Genomic DNA, 22,796 nt, shown 5'->3' with positions numbered 1-22,796 from the left:
TCCTCCGCGCCGCGCCTCCGGAATAAGACTACAATTCCCAGAAGTGCCCTCGCGCTCCCCGCCACGTGTTTTCTCTGCTCGCCAATGGGCGAAAGCGCCGCGTGAGCTTGCTCCCGCCCTCCCCGGCGCTCCGGAGCCAATCGGAAAGGGTGTTGTGTGTGTGTGTGTGTGTCTGTGTGTTGTGTGTGAGTGTGTGTGTGTACGCGCGCGCGCGCGCGCGAGGGCAAGTGGAGTAGTGGGCCGAGCTCAGTACCGGGAGGCCCTGCTCTCAGGGCCCGGGGGCCCGGGGGCGGCCGCAGCTCTCGGTGCGCAGCGAGTGGGCGGCCCCCTCCCGCGCCTGCCCCGCGCGTGCGCGCTCGGCCCCTCCCTCCCCGGCACCCTCCTCGGCTCCCGCGCGGCGGCGGCGGCGGCGGTTCCTCTCCCCTCCCCCTGCCCCCCAGCCCTGGCTCCGGGGGACCCCGCGATGCCGGTGCGCACCGAGTGCCCCCCGCCGGCCGGTGCGTCGGCCGCGTCCGCGGCCTCGCTCATCCCGCCGCCGCCCATCAACACCCAGCAGCCCGGCGTGGCCACCAGCCTGCTCTACAGCGGCTCCAAGTTCCGTGGCCACCAGAAGAGCAAGGGGAATTCGTACGACGTAGAGGTGGTGCTGCAGGTGAGCGCCGGCCGGGCCGGGGCCTCCTCGCGGCGCTCACGGGCCGGGCCGGCCCAGGGCTCCTCGAGCCCCGCAGAGCCGCGGCCCAGGCCCCGCACCGCCCCGGGGCCTCCTGCACCCGGGACCTGCCCAGCTGGTGTCTCAAAGCTGCGAGCCCCGAGCCCGATCTGCCTGGCCGGGCCCCCAGCACTCTGCCAGACTTGAAACCCGTGACCGGCCCGCCTGGGGATCCGGAAGCCGGCACCCCCCCTCCCTAACCTCCCCAACTCCCTTTGCAGGGCCGGTGGCCCTCTGGCCGGGTCCTCCCGCCTGCTAAGACCCGGAGGGAGCCTCCCCGAGTCTCCAAGACCCGAGACCCGCTGTCCAGGGTCCTCCTTTTGGGGGCCCTCCTCCTGCTGGAGTTTGCTGCGGGCAGAGCAGGATCTCCCGGTGCAACCCACGACTGCTGGCTGCTCAGACCGGGCACTTTCCGCCCGGGTGCTGTCAGCATCTTGCTTCCTGCCGTGCCCCCCCCCCCCACCTCGGCTTCCATCTCCTTGGCCTGGCACCGGGCCGAACCAAGGGCTCCTGAAGACCCTCTCTTGCTTGCTGCCTGCACACAAGCCTCCTCCCAGCCTGGCCCAATCTGACTTCGCGTCCACTCACCTCCCCCTCTTTGACCTGGATTTCTGAGTTCTGCCGCCAGTCGCTGACCCACTTGGGAGCTGCAGTGTGACCTGCCTGGTCCTTGGCGGGTGCCACCCCCTCTCTCACATCGCTGGGAGCACCCCCTCCCCAGAACACACGCTGTTCCTTAGCCTGACACCCAGCTGCCTAGGCTGGACCTCAGAGTCCCCAGACCCCCCCCCCCCAGACACCTGTCCCCTTGACAGCCCTTCCAGATGCCAGGAGGCCCTGTGTGCTTCCTGCTCCCCTGTGAGAGTGATGTGTTTCTCCTGTTGGCCTTGTAACAGTTTTAAATCTTAAAAGGAGGTTTTCCCTTCCCCTAGCTGGAGAGCATGCCTCAATTTTTTTTTTCTCGTGTTTTGCGGGAATAAACGGTTCTCTCTGGTTTGGATTGGCAGAGCTGCGACCTCCTATCTTTCCTCTATAAGCTTAAAGGTCGATCATAAGCCGTGATGTCTCTGTTGTGAAGGCAAAACGATTGTGGCTGACGTTGTCGGTCCTCAGGACTGTGTGTCTGGTCTGGTGGTCTCTTCTGCCTAAGACGTGAGACTGCAGGGTTGTAGGCTTCTGTTTTGTCTTAACTAATGAAATTCAGGATGTCCCTGGCATGGGACAGGGTTGCAGCGGTCTCTTTTTATTTTTAAATATTTATTTATTTTGAAAGGCAGGGTTACAGAGAGGCAGAGAGAGAGAAAGATCTTCCATCCACTGGTTCACTCCCCAGATGGCTGCAATGGCCGGAGCTGGGCTGATCCAAAGCCAGGAGCCTGGAGCTTCTTCCGGGTCTTCCACGCAGGTGCAGGGACCCAAGGACTTGGGCCATCTTGTACTGTCTTCCCAGGCCACAGCAGAGAGCTGGATCATTAGTAGAGCAGCCAGGACTCGAACTGGCGCCCAGCTGGGATGCCGGCACTGCAGGCAGTGGCTTCACCCACTGCGCCACAGTGCTGACCCCTGCTGTGGTCTTGAAGTCTGTGCCTGCTGTTTAATGTGGTGCTTCCTGCTGCGGGAGGGGACAGCCACCAGGGTAGCCAGGTGTCAGAGAGAAGTCTGCAGTGCCCGCCCTCTCCCGCTGGGCGCCAGCCTCCTGCTGGACAAGTGGAAGTGGCCATGGAGTTGAGGCACGGCTGCTGGGTCCCAGGCGACCCAGAGCAGAGTGGACACCTGGCCAGTGGCTGGCAGCCACCTGAGGAGGATGGCCGGTGTGGGGGTAGTGGCCACACCTGGGAAGGCGGCTGCCCCGCCTCTGGGACGGCCAGTCACTCATTCATCACCAGGCCCAGGCCGCAGCGCATGAATTGCCCCACCATCTGGTTTTGCAGCCGGGACTCATCTGCCTGACTCAGCTCTCCCAGGCCTTCTCCTTTCCCAACGCGGCCGCTCTCTTGCTTGGAAGAAACCTTGGAATTCGAGATTCTGCTTCACCTGTGTCGGGGTGCGGTGGGCCCCAGCTGGTATTCTCGCGGAGCTGTGCAGCCGTCACCACAGCTCCGCTTTAGAAAGTCTTCCGCTCCCCAAAGGGAGACTTCATCCCCTGTAGCTGTCACCTCCTTCCAGTCTTCGAAGAGTGGCCCTGCTGGGGACATTCTGTGTACGTAGACTCGAAGCACCACGCGTGTGTGTTCGTGACTGGCCTCTTTAGCGTGATGTTTCCAGGGTTTTGTTCAGACCATAGCGCATGTCAGCATTTCGTCCCTTTTTGTCATCGCGCTGTCACTTAGAGCCATTGTCCACTGACCACTTGATGGACACCTGGGTCGTGTCCAATCTGGCTTTTTTCAATAATGCTGGTGTAACATTGCTACACAGGGTTGTTTGTTTGTTTGTTTGTTTTTTAAGATTTTTATTTATTTATTTGAAAGAGTTACAGAGAGAGAGAAGACAGACAGAGATCTTCCATCTGCTGGTTCACTCCCCAAATGACTGCAACAGCCAGATCTGGGACCGGCTGAAGCCAGGAGCTTCTTCCAGGTCTCCCACGTGGGTGCAGGGTCCCGAGCACTTGGGCCATCTTCCACTGCTTTCCCAGGCTATAGTAGAGAGCCGGATCAGAAGTGGAGCAGCCGGGACATGAACCAGTGCCCTTAAGGGCTGCCAGCACTGCAGGTGGCAGCTTCACCCACTACGCCACTGTTCAGGCCCCGGGAGTACAGGTTTTTATATGCGGAGGTATGCCTTCGCTTCCCTTAGGTAGACAGACGGCGGGAGTGGGATTTCGGGTCAGGTGGTAACTGTGTAACACTCTGAGAAGTGACTTCTGCAGCAGCCGTCGGACTTCACAGTCTGTCCTGCGGTGTGTGAGGGTGCCTGTTTGTCCGTGTCCCTGCCGGCACCTTTCTTACTGTGGTCCTCCTAGTGGGTGTGCAGTAGCATCTCACTGTGGTTTCTGTTCTCATTTCCCCGATGGCTGCTGATGGGATACATCCTTTTTTTTTTTTTTTTTTTTTTTGAGATTCTGGTCTGTGAGGTTCTCAGTGGGTCTTGGTTCGACCCCTGTCAATGGGACGACTCTAACCTCCGCCATCTTGGTGTTTTGTTTTTGTTGTAAGACTTATTTATTTATTTGAAAGGCAGCACTAGAGACAGGCAGAGAGAGAACGAGGGAGAGGTCTTCCAACTGCTGGTTCACCCCCCAAATGGCTGCAATGGCCGGAGCTGGGCCAATCTGAAGCCAGGAGCTTCTTCCGGGTCTGCCATGTGGGCACAGGGGCCCAAGGACTTGGGCCATGGGCCATCTTCTACTGCTTTCCCAGGCCACAACAGAGAGCTGGATTGGAAGTGGAGCATCCGGGACTCGAACCAGCGCCCATGTGGGATGCCAGCACTGCTTGCGGCGGCTTTACCTGCTGCACCACAGCGCCGGCCCTGGCTCATAATTGTATTAGTGGGTGTCCCTGCCACCTGCCACCCTCTCGAGCGGCTGTGAAACCCCCAAACTCTATGGAATTCAGGGAGAATCGCCCACAGGACGGGAGCTGCGGGTCAGAGCTGCGGGTGTGCGAGTGTGGCTCAGCTGTTCCAAACGCTTCCCCAGTGCCAAGGTCAGCAGATGACGGTACCTACAAGTGCTCTGGCAGGTTTCGCAGGGAACACCTTTGTCACCAGCACCAAGCCTGGAGGCACCTCGGCGTCCCTGCGGTGCTGGCATCCTCTGGCTGCCCGAGTTCATTGCCGCGTGGAGGCCTTGCCTTAGTGTCTGATTTATGGCATTACCCGGAAGTAGTTGCCGTCTCAGACCTGATAAATGGCACAAAAACTTGTCCAGTTTCTCAGCCCGAGCCCTCGCGTGACGTGAAACATCTCAGCGTGTGCTCCAGGGAGCATGCTGCTTTAATCCGGGGGCTTCCTGTGCCAGGGATCCCGCTCAGGATGACGCCACGGGTGCGGGTGTACTATGCGAGTTCAGCCACAAAGTAACCATGCCGGTCTCAGAGCCACTTAACAAGTCACTGGGCAGCCGGGACTGTGGTGCAGCCGGTTAACACCCCTGCCTGAAGCGCTGGCATTCCATATGGGTGCCGGTTTGAGACCCGGCTGCTCCACTTCCAATCCAGGTCTCTGCTGTGGCTTGGGAAAGCAGTAGAAGATGGCCCAAGTCCTTGGGCCCCTGCACCTGTGTGAGAGACCAGGAAGAAGCCCTGGCTCCTGGCTTCGGATCGGCGCAGCTCCGGCTGTTGCAGCCAATTGGGGAGTGAACCAGTGGATGAAAGACTTTCTCTCTCTCTCTCTCTCTCTCTCTCTCTGCCTCTCCTCTCTTTGTGTAGCTCTGACTTTCAAATAAAAATAAATAAATCTTTAAAAAAAAGAATCACTGGAGCTGTCACAGCACACCTCGAGGCGTGTGGAGCTGGTGTGGTTGCAGGCTGGCTCCTGGCGGGACCCACAGCGGGCCCGGTAATCTTCCACCTTCCCTCGCAGCCAACCCTGACATTCCCTGTCCCATCTGTCTCGGTCTCCGAGAATGGACCCTGCACACAGAGCCTCCAGCCACCGGGTAGCAAAAGCCCTTGCTCGCTCATGCGCCCCTTTGAAAGCCCTCCATCCCTAACCTAATGGCTCCAAGGGCAACAGGGTTGACCAGGTCTCTTGGGGCGGGGGAGGCCAGCGTGGAAGAAGAGGAAATTGGCTGGTGGGTGGGCATCGGCTGGCGGCTGCCACCCTCAGAATCCACTGTGCCCCTCGCACCTCTTCCTCCTGGGCTCCTGGCTCTCGTCGTTAGAAACACGAGCGTGTGGACAGGGCGGGCACTCACAGGGTGGTCAGGGTGCTTGACTGGCATCTTAGTTTGTGGCTGGCACGTGCTGTGCCACGGGGGTTTGCTAAGAGGCTGCTTGGAGTCTTCTGCCCGTTCATGGGGCGGTCACATAGCACCGACGCGGAAATGGACTAGGGAGAGAAGTCAGCCGGGGTCAGGGGTGGCGGGCACCACGTGCACGGGTGGGGAGGGCTCGTGCCACAGCCTGCAGCCCAGCCGGAGGCCTGAGCAGTCCGTGAGCGGTCCGAGGTCCTCAGGTGCAGGGAGCTGACAGCGTTCTGGGACCAGCTGGCTTTGTCTACAGGCCACTTGGCGCGTGTGTACGGGGGACTCCTGAGGGCCCCGGGGGCTGGTGGGGAGCCTTGGGCTCTGCCGCCTTCCCCAGCCTGGCCTGGCGGGATCTCGCAGCACCGCGGTGTGTCCCCCGCTGGATATGTTGTTCATCTGCGTGTCTTCTCTTTGCAGCACGTGGACACAGGGAACTCTTACCTTTGTGGCTACTTGAAGATTAAAGGCCTCACCGAGGTAAGCCCCGGTCCACTCCAACCAGAGCCCGGAAGGGTCCGACTCACCGCAGCCTCACAGGGAGAGGGGCAGGCCGTCCCCACCCGGGACCCGAGCAGAGCACGTGGTCGGTCGCCAAGCACCTGTGCTGCGTGGGGAGTGGGCAGCACCATGCTCGTGGTGCATCCTGTTGGGAAGTCACTCAGAGCAAGCTGTGTAAATAACGTCCCAGTGTGACCCACGCTGTCGGTGTTGTTTTTAAGTCCTTTTAAGGGGGGTGGGGGGGGCAAAGAGTACAAGAACACAGCTACCGCCTTCATCATAAGCCATTTTATTTGGAAGGCAGAGACAGGCAGAGATCTCTCTCCGATGCCGGTTCACGCGCCAAATGCCCACAGTATCTGGGGCTGAGCCAGGCCGAGGGTGAGAGCCAAGAACTCAATCCAGGTGCACCGCGTGGGTGGCGGAAACTCAGGTGTCTGAGCCATCGCCGGCCTTCTCCCAGGGTGTGCAGCAGGAAGCTGGAATCAAAAGCAGAGTCAGGAGCTGAATCCAGGCCCCCGCACCCAGTATGGGATGTGGGTGTCACAAGTGGGGTTTTTTTGTTTGTTTTTTGTTTTTTTGACAGATAGAGTTAGACAGAGAGAGAGACAGAGAGAAAGCTCTTCCTTCCATTGGTTCACCCCCCAAATGGCTGCTACGGCCGGCACGCTGCACCGATCGGAAGCAGGGAGCCAGGTGCTTCCTCCTGGTCTCCCATGCGGGTGCAGGGTCCAAGTGCTTGGGCCATACTGCACTGCACTCCCGGGCCACAGCAGAGAGCTGGACTGGAAGAGGAGCGACCGGGACTAGAACCGGTGCCCATATGGGATGCCAACACCACAGGCGGAGGATAGCCTACTACGCCACAGCGCTGGTCCCTGAAGTTCTTTAAACCCCATAGTTCACTGGAACCATGAAAGTGACTGGTTTCCAGTCTGCTGTGTAAGAGTAAAGTGTTTTACATTCTTTGAACCAACTTTAAATATGTGTGTGTGTGTATAGTTTTTTTATTTTTTGAGAGAACGAGAGAAAGCTTCCATCCCTTGGCTCACTCCCCGAGTGCCTGCAGCAGCTGAGCCCGGGACGGCAGCAGTAGGAGGCAGGAGCACCATCCAAGGCTTCCCAGTGGGTGGCAGGGACCCCGTCACCTGAGTGTATCCCTTGCTGCCCGCCAAGGTCTACATTAGCCAGAAGCTGGAGTCAGGAGTTGGAACCGGGTATCAAACCCAGCGGTCAGAGCTGTGCCGATCTGAAGCCAGGGGCTTCTTCCAGGTCTCCCACGTGGGTGCAGGGGCCCAAGCACTTGAGCCATCTTCTACTGCTTTCCCAGGCCATAGCAGAGAGCTGGATCGTAAGTGGAGCAGTCAAGACTGGAACTGGTGCTGTAACGGCAGCTTTTACCTGCTACGCCACAGTGCCGGCCCCCAGAAAATTTTTAACTGGGAGATAAATTATGTCTTAAAGTGTGTTTATGTGTCCCCTAGAAAGTAAAACCCAAAGCTGTAAGGAATAGTGTGCTATGCCTACGTTTGGGGGGGGAGCGCTTTCCTGGAGCCCGCCTTGTGGGAGGGGTCATGGTCAGGGGTGGGATTGGAAGCTGCAGCTGAGGTTGTGCCAGTCTTGCTCAAAGCAGCGAGACTGACCACCCGAACCACACAGCAACCAAACCCACCGGAGACTACTGCGTCACGGGTGCCGGCTCCTCCGCAGGACAGGGAATGGAGTTCTCCTTGACATATCAGCTCACTCAGCGCCCCTCCCTGACAAGCCGGGTCTGCGGGGGAGGCCAGGCAGCCACTGCCCCTTCCGGGTGAGCCCGGAGCCCGTGGCTTGGGCGACCTCAGCGTCTGCCCGTGGCAGGCAAAGCCTGCCTGGGGGATGGGGTTGGCCACAGCACTCCTGGTGCTGCCGCGGGCTCTCCTTGGCTCTGTCAGTCATCCCCAGTTTGGCTGGAGTCCACTGCTTGAATTTCCAGGGCCTGACCCAAGAAGTACAGTCGTCCACTGGTACCCACGGGCACTGCAGCAGCCGACATCCGCGGATGCTCCAAGCCCTGGTGCCTCTTGCTGTATGCGCCAAGTTCCCTCTAAGATGGCGTGCACCCAGTGCCACGCAGTGCTGTGGGGATAGTTGTATTGTTTAGGAAACAGTCACCAAAAAAAAAAAAATCTGTACTTGTTCAGCAGTGCTGTGATTGTGTTGTGTTTTGGTTAAATACTCTGATCCAAGCTTGGTTCACTGCATGGATGGAGGGACACTGTCTATCCTTCTGGTGACTTCTGTGCATTGTTTAATTGTAGAGTTTGGAGGACCTGGGGTGGGGTCACCTGTTAAAACACTACCTGAAGAGTTTGGAAGAGAGACATCCATGCAGAATCACTGGTCGGGGGCCAGCGCTCTGGCAAAGCGGGTAAAACCGCCGCCTGCAGTGCCGCCATCACATATGGGCACCAGTTCAAGTCCCAGCTGCTCTACTTCCCATCCAGCTCTCTGCTATGCCCCGGGAAAGCAGTAGAAGATGACCCAAGTCCTTGGGCCCCTGCACCCACATGGGAGACCAGGAAGAAGTTCCTGGCTCCTGGCTTCAGCCTGGCCCAGCCCTGGCTATTGTGGCCATTTGGGGAGTGAGCCAGTGGATGGAAGACTCACTCTCTCTCTCTCTCTCTCTCTCTCTCTCTCTCTCTCTGCCTTTGGAATAAAGACACCAGTGAGCCTCTCAGAAGAAAGCAGGGTGCACTCTCAGAGCCCCTGGCGCTGGGTGTCCTCCCAGAGCAGGCCTTGTCAGCCAGCTGAGGCCCGGCGGTGGCGTCCTGTGTCCTGGAAGCCCCGAGCCGGGGGCTGCATGGTGGCAGCGGCTCCCTGGCAGGTCCTGAGCTGTGTTTGTGCAGGATCAGAGAGGCTTCTGTGGGGCCCGGAGGGGAGACATGGCCGCACCTCTGTGGTCCTGGGGCCCTCGCCTGCAGTTCCCGTGCCGGAATCTCGGGCAGCCCACTCCTGAGGAGCTGCAGGGGCGTGGCCAGCCAGGCCCGGGGCTGGTTTGGTTTTTTAGGTGGGTGGCATTGACAAATGCAGAGAAATGGCAGATTTTTTTTTTAATGAGCTTTCTCTTAGGGTGATTTTTCCCCCAAATCGTTCATGCCTGTTCATTAGCACATGAACAAATAGCAAAATAAAATTATGTGTTCTACAAAGCACTTCAAAGGCTAATTAAGCATGGGACAGCTCAGTTATCAGCACTGGGATGCTTCAGGGTCACGGTTTCACGCTGCATACGACAAAATGAACACGGTAGCCCTGGTAGATCTGGCCCCCGGGGTGGGGGTGTCTGCCAGAAGGTGTACCCCCTGGGTTGCGGGGGCGGAGAGCTGAGCCGGGCCCGGCAGCAGTGTGCTGCTCTCCAGAGAGCTGGACCGGAGGGGCCACAGGGCTGAGCTGAGCCGGGCCGGGGAGCAGTGGGCTGCTCTGGCCGGGGGGAGACGGCCGTGCACGTTGTGAGCTGGGTTTCCCGCACAGGCGGTGAGTGGGCGCGGCCCGCGTGTCTGAGCGCTGGGAAGCCGCACCGGCAGGGTCGGTTCCCTGGTGGGAAGGGTGAGAGGCTCAGGCAACCCCTGTCCTCATGTCTGGCTTCCACCGTAGGAGTATCCGACCCTCACGACCTTCTTTGAAGGAGAAATAATCAGCAAAAAGCACCCTTTCCTAACTCGCAAGTGGGATGCGGACGAAGATGTGGACCGGAAACACTGGGTGAGTCGCGCTCCGGCGTCCCCGGCACCGCCGGCACACCCTGAGAACTCCAGACTCCCCATTGTGTGGCTGCCAAGGACAGAGCTCCCTCCACTCCAGTGGCCACGAGGTCCCAGAACAGCTGAGCCCGCTGCCCCGGGTCCTGCCAGCCTCTCTTCAGAAAGGTGGGCCACGAAGACAGCGGGTTTCTGTTTAACACCAGGGAGCCCAGCATCCTTGCTGTGTGTAGACCAAGCAGCAAAGAGCGAGGCAGCAGCGGATTCTAGAGCCCCCATCTCGTCTCTACCCGGGTCCAGCGCCCAGCCTGCAGGGGGAGCCCTGGGAGCAGCCCCTTGTCCGCCCTTTCTCCACCACAGGAGCGGCTCTGCTCCGGCTGCTGGAGGTTTTTGTTTTTTTGTTTTTTGTTTGTTTTTTGGTTTTTTTTTGGCTCTGAATTTGGAAAGGAACGGCTATGAAATGCTGAGTTTTTATTAGTTCAGTTGAAATTTGAACTTTGTAAAACTTTTTTTTTTGAAAGCTCCACATTTTGACTGTTGTAGCAAACGCGCACGGCTCAGTGGGTGCCTGTGCCTCCAGAGATGACAGAGCACCCAAAGGCTCGGGCAGCCCAGGTGGTGTACACTGGTGCATGGCGTCGGCGGGCAGTCGGGAGGGCCCCTGGGTGCCATCTGCCCCACACCTGCCCAGTGCAGAAAGGTCTTCCTGGCAGTAAAGCCGGCTGGTGCCCATTCCACTTAGTCTCTCATTTCAAATTGGCCCCGCGAAAGGCCGAGTGTTCGGGGCCCTGCGATGACTCCCTTGTAGCTTAGGCTGGCTGCAAATCCAGCACTTGAAAAGCAACTCTTTAATTTTCCCATCGGCTTCCACTAATATACTGTCTGAGACTCCGGCCTCCGTTAGGCCGGACAGAAACCTTTGGAGCGAGAGAGGGACTGAGAGGCCGCCAGTGGCGCTGGCACACCACTGAGTGTGGTTAGGGCGAGGGAGCCGGGCCGGCAGAGCGCCTCCTCCCTGCCGTTCTGGCTGCCCTGGCTTAGCTTGGCATAACCTCCCCAGCTCAGGAGGGGCCCCACGTTCCCAGAGCTCTGTGCTGTGCCTTTGCCTGGGACGTAGGGTGTCTCCTAAACCACCCCCAGTCTCATTTTCCCCCAATAATCTAGAGTGAGAGACACATTGTGGGACGCTCTCAGTGGTATTGACACAGTGCTACTACAGAGTCAAGATTCCATACACAAAGGTACTACAGAAGTGTCTGGAGAAGCAGAATTAAAAGATAAGCTTTGCGGGGGCGCAGGTGTTTGGAGGAGCAGTTAGGATGCCCACATTCTTTTTTTTCTTTTTTCTTTTTTCTTTCTTTTTTTTTTTTTTTTTTTTTTTTTTTGACAGGCAGAGTGGACAGTGAGAGAGACAGGCAGAGAGAGACAGAGAGAAAGGTCTTCCTTTTGCCGTTGGTTCACCCTCCAATGGCCGCCGCGGCCGGCGCGCTGAGGCCGGCGCACCGCGCTGATCCGATGGCAGGAGCCAGGAGCCAGGTGCTTCTCCTGGTCTCCCATGGGGTGCAGGGCCCAAGCACCTGGGCCATCCTCCACTGCACTCCCTGGCCACAGCAGAGAGCTGGCAGCTGGCCTGGAAGAGGGGCAACCGGGACAGAATCCGGCGCCCCAACCGAGACTAGAACCCGGGGTGCCAGCGCCGCTAGGCGGAGGATTAGCCTAGTGAGCCGCGGCACCGGCCGTGGATGCCCACATTCTATCCCAAAGTATCTGGGTCTGTCCTGGCCCCACGTCTGGCCCCAGCTTGCTGCTCACACGCACGCTGGAAGGCAGCAGGTGGTGGCTCACGTGTTACTGGCATCGCCACCACCCATTGGGAGATAGGGATGGAGCTCCCAGCTCCTGCTTTGGCTGGGCCCAGCCCTGGCTGTTGGGGGCATTTGAGGAGTGAGCCAGCAGAGGAGGATCTCTCAGTCTCTGTCTCTGCCTTTCCAATAACTGAAAGTGAATGAATAAAAGGTTTATTTGGCTCAAAGTTTTTTATTTTATATGTATTTATATATATATGTATATTTGAGAAGCAGAAGTAGAGAGGACCCATCCTCTAGTTCATTGTCCAAGGACCTGCGACAGCGGAGGCTGGGCCAGGCCGAAGCCAGGAGCTGGGAGCTCATTGCGTGCCCACCAGACAGGTGGCCGAGACCAGACTACTTGAGCTCCCGCATAGCAGGAAGCTGGAATTGGGAGTGGAGCTGGGACTCTGATAACGGGATGCGGGTGACCCAAACAGCGTCTTAACCTCTAGGCGATCGGCAGCCCCCGTGCCGACAGGCTTTAAACCCCGCGTGTAGATTTTTCAAGATGTACATGTTTTTTTCAAGATTATTTATTTGAGAGACAGAGTTACAGACAGAGGGAGAGACAGAGAGATCTTCCATCTGCTGGTTCACTCCCCAAATGGACTCAATGGCCAGAGCTGGGCCGAACTGAAGCCAGCAGCTTCTTCGGGTCTCCAAAGTGGGTGCAGGGGCCCAAGCACTTGAACCATCCTCTGCTGCTTTCCCAGGTACCTTAGCAGGGCGTTGGATCGGAAGTGGTGCAGCCAGAACTCGAACTGGAGCCCATATGGGATGCCGGCACTGCAGGCGGAGCCCTAGCCTGCTACGCCACCGCACTAGCCCCAAGTCATGCATTTTCCATGAACATTTTGAAGCAACCTCATGTTTCATCTACTCAAAATAAAATTATGTGGGGCTGGCACGGTGGCGCAGCGGGTTAAAGCCCTGGCCTGAAGCACCGGCATCCCATATGGGCACCGGTTCTAGACCCGGCTGCTCCACTTCCAGTCTGGCTCTCTGCTGTGGCCTGGGAAAGCAGTAGAAGATGGCCCAAGTCTGTACCCGCGTGGGAGACCTGGAAGAAGCTCCTGGCTCCTAGCTTTGGATCAGCCCACCTCCGGCCGTTTTGGCCATCTGGGGAGTGAACCAGCAGTTGGAAGACCTCTCTCTGTCTCTACCTCTCTCTGTAACTCTGTCTTTCAAATAAATAAAATAAATCTTTTAAAAAAACTAAAGGCTGGTGCTACGGCTCACTAGGCTAATCCCCCGCCTTGCGGCACTGGCACACCGGGTTCTAGTCCCGGTCAGGGCGCCAGATTCTGTCCCGGTTGCCCCTCTTCCAGGCCAGCTCTCTGCTGTGGCCCGGGAGTGCAGTGGAGGATGGCCCAAGTGCTTGGGCCGTGCACCCCATGGGAGACCAGGAGAAGCACCTGGCTCCTGCCATCAGATCAGTGCGGTGCACTGGCCATGGCGGCCATTGGAGGGTGAACCAACGGCAAAAAAGGAAGACCTTTTTCTCTCTCTCTTTCTCTCACTGTCCACTCTGCCTGTCCAAAAAAAAAAAAAAAACTATATAACAAGAACTACAACTTAAATCTGTTTTTTATGTAAGATGTTTTCTTAGGAAATTAATACGTGCTGATTTTTAAAGATTTTAAAAAATATAAAAGCAAGAGGAAAAAATACCATCTGTGGTGACAGTACCTACAGCTAAAACAGTGATTGACCTCTGCCTGAGTCGCCTTTGAGATACGTACATACAGACACATACATATACACACTTTTTTTTTCTTTTTTAAAAAAATAGGATCAAAAGATAACGGTTTTGTTTTGTTTTGTCATCATTTACTCAACTTGAAACATAGAAGTGACCCAAAAGAGATCCTGCAGCCGCTGGTTCACTCCCCAAATGACCCCCAGCAGCCAGGCTGGGCCAGGCCGCAGCCAGGAGCCAGGAGCCCCGCCTGGTGCTTGGGCTGCCCTCAGCTACCTCCCAGGCTGCACTGTTAGCAGGGGGCTTGGTCAGAGCTGAAGGCGGGACTAACACTTGGCACTCTGATGCCGGGCAGGGGCGGGGCATCCCAAACAGCAGCCTAGCCCACTGCACCCCAGTGCCCACCCCAGAAGGGTAGATAGAGGTTTGCACGCTATTTCTAGTCTCCTTTTGTGGCTTAGCCAGTTTCTAGCTTAAGGCGCTGGCCCAAACGCCCCTACTGCCGTGGGGGACTGTGCTCCGCCGGCCCTCACCTGGGGCTGGCAGGCTCCCAACTCCTCCGCCTGGCTCTTTGCTCTACGGATTACTTACAGAGGGCTCCTCTTTATTGTTCTTAGCCTGCGTCTGTCTGTGCGGAGGTGCTCTGGGCATGCGTCCCTCCTAGTCCTTTGGCCCATTGCTGGCCGCGCTCACGGGCTGGAGTCCAGTGCTCTGCCCCTGAGTGCAGGGCTGCGGCAGCGGCTGGAGGGTCTGACCCAGGCTCCCTGGCCATTACTGGGCTTTAGCCACCCCATCAGGAGCCAAGGCTGCAGCTGGCAAGGCTGTGACCAGGTGGGCACCCTGGGCGCCCGCAGCCAGCTCAGACACCAGGGCCCATCACCATCCTCTTTTTGCTTCCAGGGCAAGTTTCTGGCTTTTTACCAGTACGCAAAATCATTTAATTCAGATGACTTCGATTATGAAGAGCTGAAGAATGGAGATTATGTCTTTATGCGATGGAAGGTGAGTTCCCCCTCCCCCAGCCCGTGATCTCTGATGCCTCCTGTGGGCCAGCGCTGGTATTGCACCCCACACGCCTGCTCTGCCCCAGGGCGTGCTCTGGTGGAGTGCTGGGTCTCCCATGGCTCTGGTTAGTGGTTGGCTGGTGAACGGTCCTGGGTGCACGTGCTGACACTGTTGCATCTTCATCCTCCCCTGCTCTCACCCCAGGAATCCCTTTGAGCCTGCAGGCTGAATCACCCACGTGCACTGTAGATTTGGGGTGGAGCCAGACGTTTCTCTGAGTGTAGTCACCCATTGGACCGCCTTAATGCCATCGGAGTGACTGCTCCCCCCCCCCCCCCCCCGGCCTCGCCACATCCTTTCCCCGGGGCCCTCTGCTCCCCTCCAGCTCAGGAAGTGAGGGACCAGGAATGGAATGTGGGTTTTCCACTCAGCCGCCCTCGGAGCGCTCCGTGTCGGCGCGGCCGTCGCCTGAGAAGTGGCTCTGTGCCCCCTGCCTGGGTAAGCGCGGTCAAGGCTGGGAAGCAAGCTTGTGAAGCTGCACGCAGCTCCCGCTCCTCCTGCTCCCGACCGGGGGGGAACTCGGAGGCCTCACCAGCTCTCGGGCCTGCACCTCAACCAGGGTCCTCATGCACGCCTCCTCTGGGAGAGGGCAGGAGCGTCACTCAGGCCGTCCGTGTTGCCGGGCACAGAGTCCATGCCCAGCCTGCCCCTGTCTAGTGGGACGTGTGCCCGCTGAACCTGTTCAGGGAAGTTTCTTGTGCTCATTTTAAGAACAATTTTTGAAAACTACAATTTTTAGAGGCTGAATAGGGAGGGAGCTGAGGGTCTTAGAATTTTTAAATGGCAATGGAATTGTTCTGTGTCCGAAGGATTTCTTAGGATGACCGACCTGTGGGCCGTGGGCCGTTAACAGCCCCCCCTCCCCCCCCCCCCCGAGGCCTGGGGCCTCCAGCCTTTCTGTCCAAGAGAGCAGGAACCGGGACACAGGCTTTCTGCTGGGCTCCGGCCGGAAACCCACACTCGCCTCTTCTGGAGTGCCCAGAGAGGGTGTCCGCAGGGCTGCTGGCAACCCAGCCACCCTGAGAATAAGCTGCAGGCCCGCAGGTGATGGGAACCTGGCCCTTCCAGGCCGTTCCGTCCGTGCTCTCTGAAGACAGCGGGCAGGCGCTGGTGTTCCCAGTGTTTGGTACTTGTTTGTTTTAAGGTTGTTTATTCGAAAGGCAGAGCTACAGAGAGAGAGAGCTCTTCCACCCACTGGCTCACTCCCCAGTGGCTGCAGCAGGCAGGGCTGGGCCAGCCTGAATGCCGGAGCCCGGAGCCCTATCCGGGTCTCCCACATGGGTGGCAGGGGCCCAGGCCTCAGGCCATCCTCTGGCGACTCCCCAGGCACATTAGCAGGGGACAGGAGACGGTACCCTTTGAGTGGCTGATTCGCGTGAACTCGCGGTGCAGCTTGCCGCCAGAGACCACGTGCTCGTGTTTTTTCTCTTGCGTGTGTTCAGAGCGCCCCGGTGCTGAGCAGGGCGGCACCGGGAGCGGCAGAGGACGCTGCTTGCTAACGGCCCGGCCTTTGTCTGCCTGCAGGAGCAGTTCCTGGTCCCAGACCACACGATCAAAGACATCAGCGGTGCTTCCTTTGCCGGCTTCTACTACATCTGCTTTCAGAAGTCGGCTGCCTCCATAGAGGGCTACTACTACCATCGGAGCTCAGAATGGTGAGGCCCCATGGGCCGGGGGTTCCCGCTGGAGGTTGGCTGACCCCCTCACCCCTCCCCCACCCCCAGCTCTCCCCGGCTCATCAAACCCAAAGGAAAAATCTCGGCCCGTGTCTGCGTAGGCTTTGCACTTTATCTGCATGTCGCAGGCCTGTCGCCGTGACCTCAGGGGCTCCTAACGGGCTCGTCCCTCCGCACAGAGCAGAGCAGGCAGGACCGAGAGGCAGAGTCGGGGGAAGGGACTCGTCTCCGACCCCCTGCTGGATGTCCAGCAGGGCTCCGCTCGCTCTCGCTGGCTCCTGTTCTCACTCTTCCCAGGTTGAATTTGTAACTAAGATGTGCTCTAAGCCGGTGTGGGCAGCAGGAAGGGGGTGCCAGCCGCCTCTGTAATTCTGCAGCTCTGTTTTGGGACGTGGGTCCTGCACGCCCCTGCTGTCATGTGAGGCCCTGGTTGACAGCCTCCCCTGTGTCTCAGCCAGGGAAAAGGACAGAGCCCTGAAGTGCTGACCTTTGCCACCTTTTGGGAGACCTTGGTAGCCTCCCTGCTGCACTTTTTTTTTTTTTAAATTGATTGATTGATTTGCAAGGCAGAGTTACAGAGAGGCAGAGGCAGAGGCAGAGAGAGAGAGGGGTCTTCTATCTGCTGGTTCACTCCCCAAATGGCCACAGCGGCAGGAGCTGGGCCAATCAAGAGCCAGGGGCCTCTTCTGGGTGCAGGGGCCCAAGGACTTGGCCCATCTTCCACTGTTTTCCCAGGCCATAGCAGAGAGCTGGATCAGAAGAGGAGCAGCCGGGTCTCGAACCGGCGCCCATATGGGATGCTGGCACTGCAGGCGGTGGCTTTACCCACTACACCACAGCACCAGCCCCCTTCTTGCTGTACTTTCAAGCACCTAGCTGTCCCTAGGGATTGAACCCCTATCCTGAAGCACCTGAAACGTGTGTTGATCCCTTGAGTCGAGTCCCTGAGAGGGCTGTGGTTTCAATGTGAGAAAACACTGCATTTCTCAGCGTAGCCCGTGGTCCCTGGGAACACACTTCGAACTTAACAGAGACTGTGTCCTAAGTTTTGGGTCATACACATGGCCCCCAGCTTGAGGTGAACTTGCCAGAAAAGGGAAATTAACACAGTGCCAGGGGCCTGGTCTTCGTGTCGACGTCACGAACCCAGCGCTACAAGGCTTCTCCCGTTAGCAAGTAGCACTTAACAAAGCGCACCCACGGCCCGAGGTGCACTTGCCGCGAGGCTGAGGGTGGGGGCGCTTTCTCACCCTTCAGGGCCTCCTCTCGATCTCCATGCTCGGCGGCAGCCAGGTCGCACCTGCGAGTAATGAGTGTGTCGGGCTTGCAGCGACTGTGCGGTTCTCGAGCGAGCGTTAAAGCTTGCCCTAGCCCCTTCTCAGAAAGACAGCAGCGTCGCTGAGCCAGCACTCCTGGGCCGTGCCGTCAGGGGCCTCTGGCGCGCTCACGGAGCTGTGCAGGCGCCAGCGTCCGAGCCTTGCCCTGCGCACAAGAGGGAACCCCGCGTACCCCTCAGCCGTCACGCCCAAGCCCGCTACCCCCAGCCCTGGGCCACGCTGCTCCTCCCTCCCTCCCTCCCTCTCTCTCTCGCTCTCTCTCGCTCTCTCTCGGTTCGCCTGTCTTGGTATTTTCTGTAAATGGAATCCCACTATCACTATGTGGCCTTTCGCGTAGCCTCACGCTTGGCTGCAGCCTTGCAGCGCGGGTCGGAACTTCCCCTTCACTGCCGAATGACTTCCCGTTTCTGCGCACACGAAGCCCTTCCTCCATCCCGTGAGCAGTGGCACGGGCTGCCGCGCACACGGGGCTGAGTTTCCGCTTTCAGTTCCAGGCCTAGAGCCGCGGGCGTGCCAGGGCTTCTGTGTGTAGCGCTCTGCCCCCTCCCTGACACCTGCCGCCACGCCTACCCCGGAGCTGCCCCCTGTGGGGATGGCCCCCCCCCACCCTGCCACATAGTATCGATTGGCGTATGCCCAGTGACTAATGCACACTCCATTCCCGATCCGTTTTGGGGTTCTCTTCCTCGCACTCCTGCATGGAACAAGTAGGGGAGAAGCTGACGCCCCAGCTGCTGGCCCTGACCATGCGGGGGCTGTCAGGCCTGTGTGCAGTTGTGTGCCCCTGTTTCTCCTTCCTTCCCATGACCCCGCATGACCTCCACATGACCATCCACTGGGCAAGCTCTCCAGTGGTCTCCGGGTTTTGTTTTGTTTTGTTTTGTTTTGTTTTAAGATTTTTTTATCTGGCCGGCGCCGCGGCTCACTAGGCTAATCCTCTGCCTTGCGGTGCCGGCACACCTGGTTCTAGTCCCGGTCGGGGTGCCGGATTCTGTCCCGGTTGCCCCTCTTCCAGGCCAGCTCTCTGCTGTGGCCCGGGAGTGCAGTGGAGGATGGCCCAAGTGCTTGGGCCCTGCACCCCATGGGAGACCAGGATAAGTGCCTGGTTCCTGCCATCGGATCAGCGCGGTGCGCCGGCCGCAGCGGCCATTGGAGGGTGAACCAACGGCAAAGGAAGACCTTTCTCTCTGTCTCTCTCTCTCACTGTCCACTCTGCCTGTCAAAAAAAAAAAAAAAAAAAGATTTATTTATCTATTTGAAAGTCAGAGTTACACAGAGAGGCAGAGAGAGAGAGAGAGGTCTTCCATCCGCTGGTTGACTCCCCAGTTGGCTGCAATGGCCGGAGCTGCGCCGATCCAAAGCCAGGAGCCAGGAGCCTCTTCCAGGTCTCCCACACGGGTGCAGAGGCCCAAGCACTTGGGCCATCTTCTACTGCTTTCCCAGGCCACAGCAGGGAGCTGGATCGGAAGAGGAGCAGCTGGGACTAGAACCGGCACCCATGTGGGATTTCAGCACCGCAGGTGGTGGCTTTACCTGCTACGCTACAGCGCCAGCCCCAGTGCTTTCTGAGTTTAACACTGTACCTTGGGACGTGGGAGCATGGAACTGAGCGGTGGGATAAAGCGTAGGGTTGGCTGTGTTGAGAAGTCTCTGTGTCTGTCCGTGAAGGCTGCAGGGACTTCGCGGTATCACGGACGGGGCTGCAGTGCCACAAGCTGAGAGAGACCTGGGGCTTCGGGCTGCAGCTCCCCTGGGGCTCCCCATCCCTCTCCCCGGTCCTCGTCTCTCTGGGACTGGAGCAGATGGCCTAGAGATGGGTCAACCAACAAGAGGCCAAGAGGGAGCCTCAAACAGCTAGCCAGGCTCCACTGGGAAAGTACGAGGCGCTTCCAGAACCCCCTGGGGAAGACGGTGTTAAAACATAAGTTTATTTTGGTGCCAAATTTTCGAACTCCACTGCATAGGATGAGTCTTCAAACAGTTCATGGAAAAGGTGTTATTACCCAAAAAAAGGCAGAATTGTGCCCAAATAAGCTTTCCCGCTCAATCCCATTTCCCAGCGGCTTGGGCGGCGCGCTCCTCTGGCAGGGCGCTTGGCGGGGCCAGGGGGTAGCCTGGAGCGGCACCCCTGCCCAAGCGTGTGGGGTGACGGCCTTGCGTGTGCGTGTCTCCCCCTCCCCCCCTGCAGGTACCAGTCCCTCAACCTGACCCACGTTCCTGAACACAGCGCGCCCATCTACGAATTCCGGTGACAGCAGGTCCGGCCGGCAACCCAATAAAACTGAACTTTGGCAGAAAAGACCTTAGCCAGGAAACTTGTGTCCCTGCCAGAGCCAGGAGGAGGAGGAGCGTGTTCCCGTCTCTTCGAGAGCATGGACGAGAACCCACAGAAGCCAAGCGAGGAGCTCGCGCGGGCGGGCGGCGGCAGGCGGGCCGCCGGCCCGGTCTCCCTCCCCTCTGGCAGCCTGGCCTCTGTGTGCTTTTCAGCGACCTTAAACGCACTTCCTTCCCGCACAGCTGACTGCTGCGTCCCGGAAATGCCCACTCCTGCCCGGCCCGGGTCCCCGCCTCCCCCGAGCAGGTCAGCTCCCGCGTCGCCCTCAGCCTTGGTGCTCAGTGGTCCCTCCCCACGCCCCCCGCCCCCGTCGCGTGGCCCCGGAGCTCTGTGTGGGAGGAGGAGGGGCAGGATTGGCGAGCTACAGAGTGAGGTGGAGGCCGCGGCTGATGGGATCCGCGCCGGACCTCGTCAGTCTGCGGGGCTCCTGTCGCCTCGTGTGTTGCCGAGGCCGAGCCTGTAGGTGGCTGGCAGGCTGCGGGGGGCGTGCGGGGCAGGGCGGGGCGGGGGTCACTCCATTTACGCCTCCAGGTCCCCTGGCAGGAGCAGGTCCCAGCCCCGCGGCCTCAGCACGCTTGCTCCAGACTTTGGAACTCGAGGGCAATACGAAACCTAAAAAAAAAAAAATGAGATTTTTTTATGACAAAATTATTTTTATTGGTCCCTTGAACGAGGACCCTGTGGCAAATGCACAACTATTCAGAATTACATTTTATCGTTTTCACATTGAAAACAGCAAATGTCGACTTAGTAATTTTTATATCTATATGTATATGTGTACGTATATTTAAGCAACCAGCAGTTTTGAGAGACGCGTGGTCCCGGTGCAGGCGTCACACGGCATCGGTGAGACGACAGGGCCGGACCCCAGGGCCCGTGCGGGGTGGGGTGTCGGGGTGCGGTTTAGTATCTGTAACCTCTTCCTTTTGCCACTCAGAACAACAGTGCGACCTTTTCCCCACGAGGCACTAGGGGGTCGTCCCCCCAAAACACGGGCGCTGAAATGTCGGGGCACGCAGGGCGGGGTAGCGGGGGTCGGGGAGGCGAGAACACACTCAGATAACTCAAGGCTCACGTGCCAAAGTGTGTGTGTGCGTGCGTGTGTGCGTGTGAGCTCGCGCGTGTGTGGTTTTCCGTTTTGTTGTTTTTCTTACATGTTTGAAAAGCTTCCTAGGTTGGCATTGGTCTGTAGCCCGCAGGTATGGGCGGGGCTTTGGGGATCGGCATTTTTCTGAAGGTTTACAAGACTTTGAATCCAAGAGGAAAAGCTTTAAAAATCAACGTCAGAAACCCCCACCACCACGCCCACCACCTCGCAGGAGTGACGTTGGCCAAAGGGCAGGGCGAGAGGAGGCGAGGCGGCGAGGGGATGCCTGGGGAACGGGACCTCGCTGTGGGTGCCTGGCGTGCTGTGTGCTCCTGAGACCCAGGCCACGGAAGCCTTCGAGGAGCTAGCCAGCAGACACCCATGACACCCGTGTGCGGTCCCAAGACTGTGCCGAGGTGCGGCTCCCCCATCCGGCAAGGTCCGGGCACACGGAGAAATGACGTTCACCTTGAGACTGGACAAGGCCTGGGTGGCCAGCCCTGGCAAGGGGACTGCGACTGTGACGGCACCAGAAGAGGAAAGGCGGCCGAGGGCTGCTGGGAAAACAGCATCCGCACCTCGCCAGCCACCCCAGAAGGAGCTGGCCCCGGCCAGGCCCCGAGGGAGGTAGCTAGCCCAGTGCACCAGGGGCCTATCAGACGTGGCTGTCGTGAATACAGGGCCGCCCCACCTGCCCCCTGCTGTTGCCCGAGGCGCTGTCCCAAGCCCCTCCCGATACGATGTGCAATATTGATGGTTGACACTTGTCTCCACCACTGGGACGTGAGTGCAGGTTGCCTCCCCCCCACACCCCATCTTCCTCCACCCCACGTGGGCTCGCGGCCCCCTCTGCCTCCCCAGCCCCCAGCCACGGACCCTGTCCTGTGCAGGACTCGCCCTGCCAGCACCCTCCTGCTGAGGTTTCGCAGTGCAGGGGTCAGGAGCCAGTGCCCACTGAAGGCAGGACACCCAGCTGTGTGCCGCCGCCGGTCGGTCCTGTCCGTCGCTCTGGGGCAGCGAGGGCGGCCCCCATGTCTCTGCTTTCGGAAGCAGGGAGTTTCTATTCTCTCCAAGGCCTTGAATTGATTTTTTTTCTCCCTTCATCAAATAGTCTGATAAGCTAATTTTTAAAAAGAAACTCCATTAAGTACGTTGCATTGTGGTTTAAAATGACTAACGAGTTCTGGGAAAGCAAAGTAATATTTGATTTTCAACTTTCAATGTTTTTAAGACTTAGATTTGAACCGGGCACAAAGTGTGAATATTTTGTTTTCTTTACGGAGGACGTGTGGGGACCGGGCGTGAGGGTTGGGGATGGGAGAAGTATTTTGCAGAGTTATCAATGTCCAAATAATTTTTAAAGAAAAAAATAATAAAGGTATTTAAGCAGTGAGTCGGTTCGGTCTGTGAGTCAAAACCGTACCCCGGTCCAAGGACAGACAGCAGGCCTCGCCTGGCTGCCCAGGGCCTGCCTGGGGGGTGGGGGCTGGGGGTTGGGGGGAGCCCCTCGCTCTCGGCCCTCGGACACTCAGCACTTCGATTCGAGCTCCATCTTGTTCCTTCCTGATTCTGCTGGGAAACGCGGAAGCCTTTCTCCTTTCCTGCCTGAGTGCAGAACTGGACACCTTGCAATACAGAGAAAAAACTGCAAGCCGGAGCTGCCTCGCGGCCATCAGCCCAGGAAGTCCACTATCAGGGCAGGTGACGCGGCCAGTGGGCGGCCCTCGGCCACCCTGACCACCGTGGGTGCTCCTCGGGATGCTCGCGACCTGAAGCCCGCGCACTGGGGCCTGGGTCCCTGGAGTCCCCTCTCCCCGGGCGGAGGTGTCTAACTCAGCTCTTGTACTTGTTAGACCCCTCCTCCCTTCCCTCCTTTCCCAGGAAACCT

At 58.5% G+C, this 22,796-nt stretch overlaps 1 protein-coding gene across 1 annotated transcript; it reads left to right on the top strand.

The window, feature by feature from the left end:
* Nucleotides 1-8: 8 nt before the first annotated feature.
* Nucleotides 9-22,301, top strand: LOC100342761 (glucose-induced degradation protein 4 homolog). Its single transcript, XM_051830744.2, has 6 exons — nucleotides 9-652; nucleotides 6,039-6,098; nucleotides 9,756-9,863; nucleotides 14,309-14,410; nucleotides 15,998-16,128; nucleotides 19,675-22,301. Exons 1-6 carry the CDS (start codon nucleotides 464-466, stop codon nucleotides 19,736-19,738), a joined length of 654 nt encoding a protein of 217 aa, XP_051686704.1. The 5' UTR covers nucleotides 9-463; the 3' UTR covers nucleotides 19,739-22,301.
* Nucleotides 22,302-22,796: the final 495 nt, after the last annotated feature.

The sequence above is a fragment of the Oryctolagus cuniculus genome, chromosome 17 (assembly GCF_964237555.1).
Source record: "Oryctolagus cuniculus chromosome 17, mOryCun1.1, whole genome shotgun sequence".
Lineage (NCBI taxonomy): Eukaryota > Metazoa > Chordata > Mammalia > Lagomorpha > Leporidae > Oryctolagus > Oryctolagus cuniculus.
The sequence above is the reverse complement of the archived record's forward strand: the minus strand, read 5'-3'. Positions and strand labels throughout refer to the sequence as shown.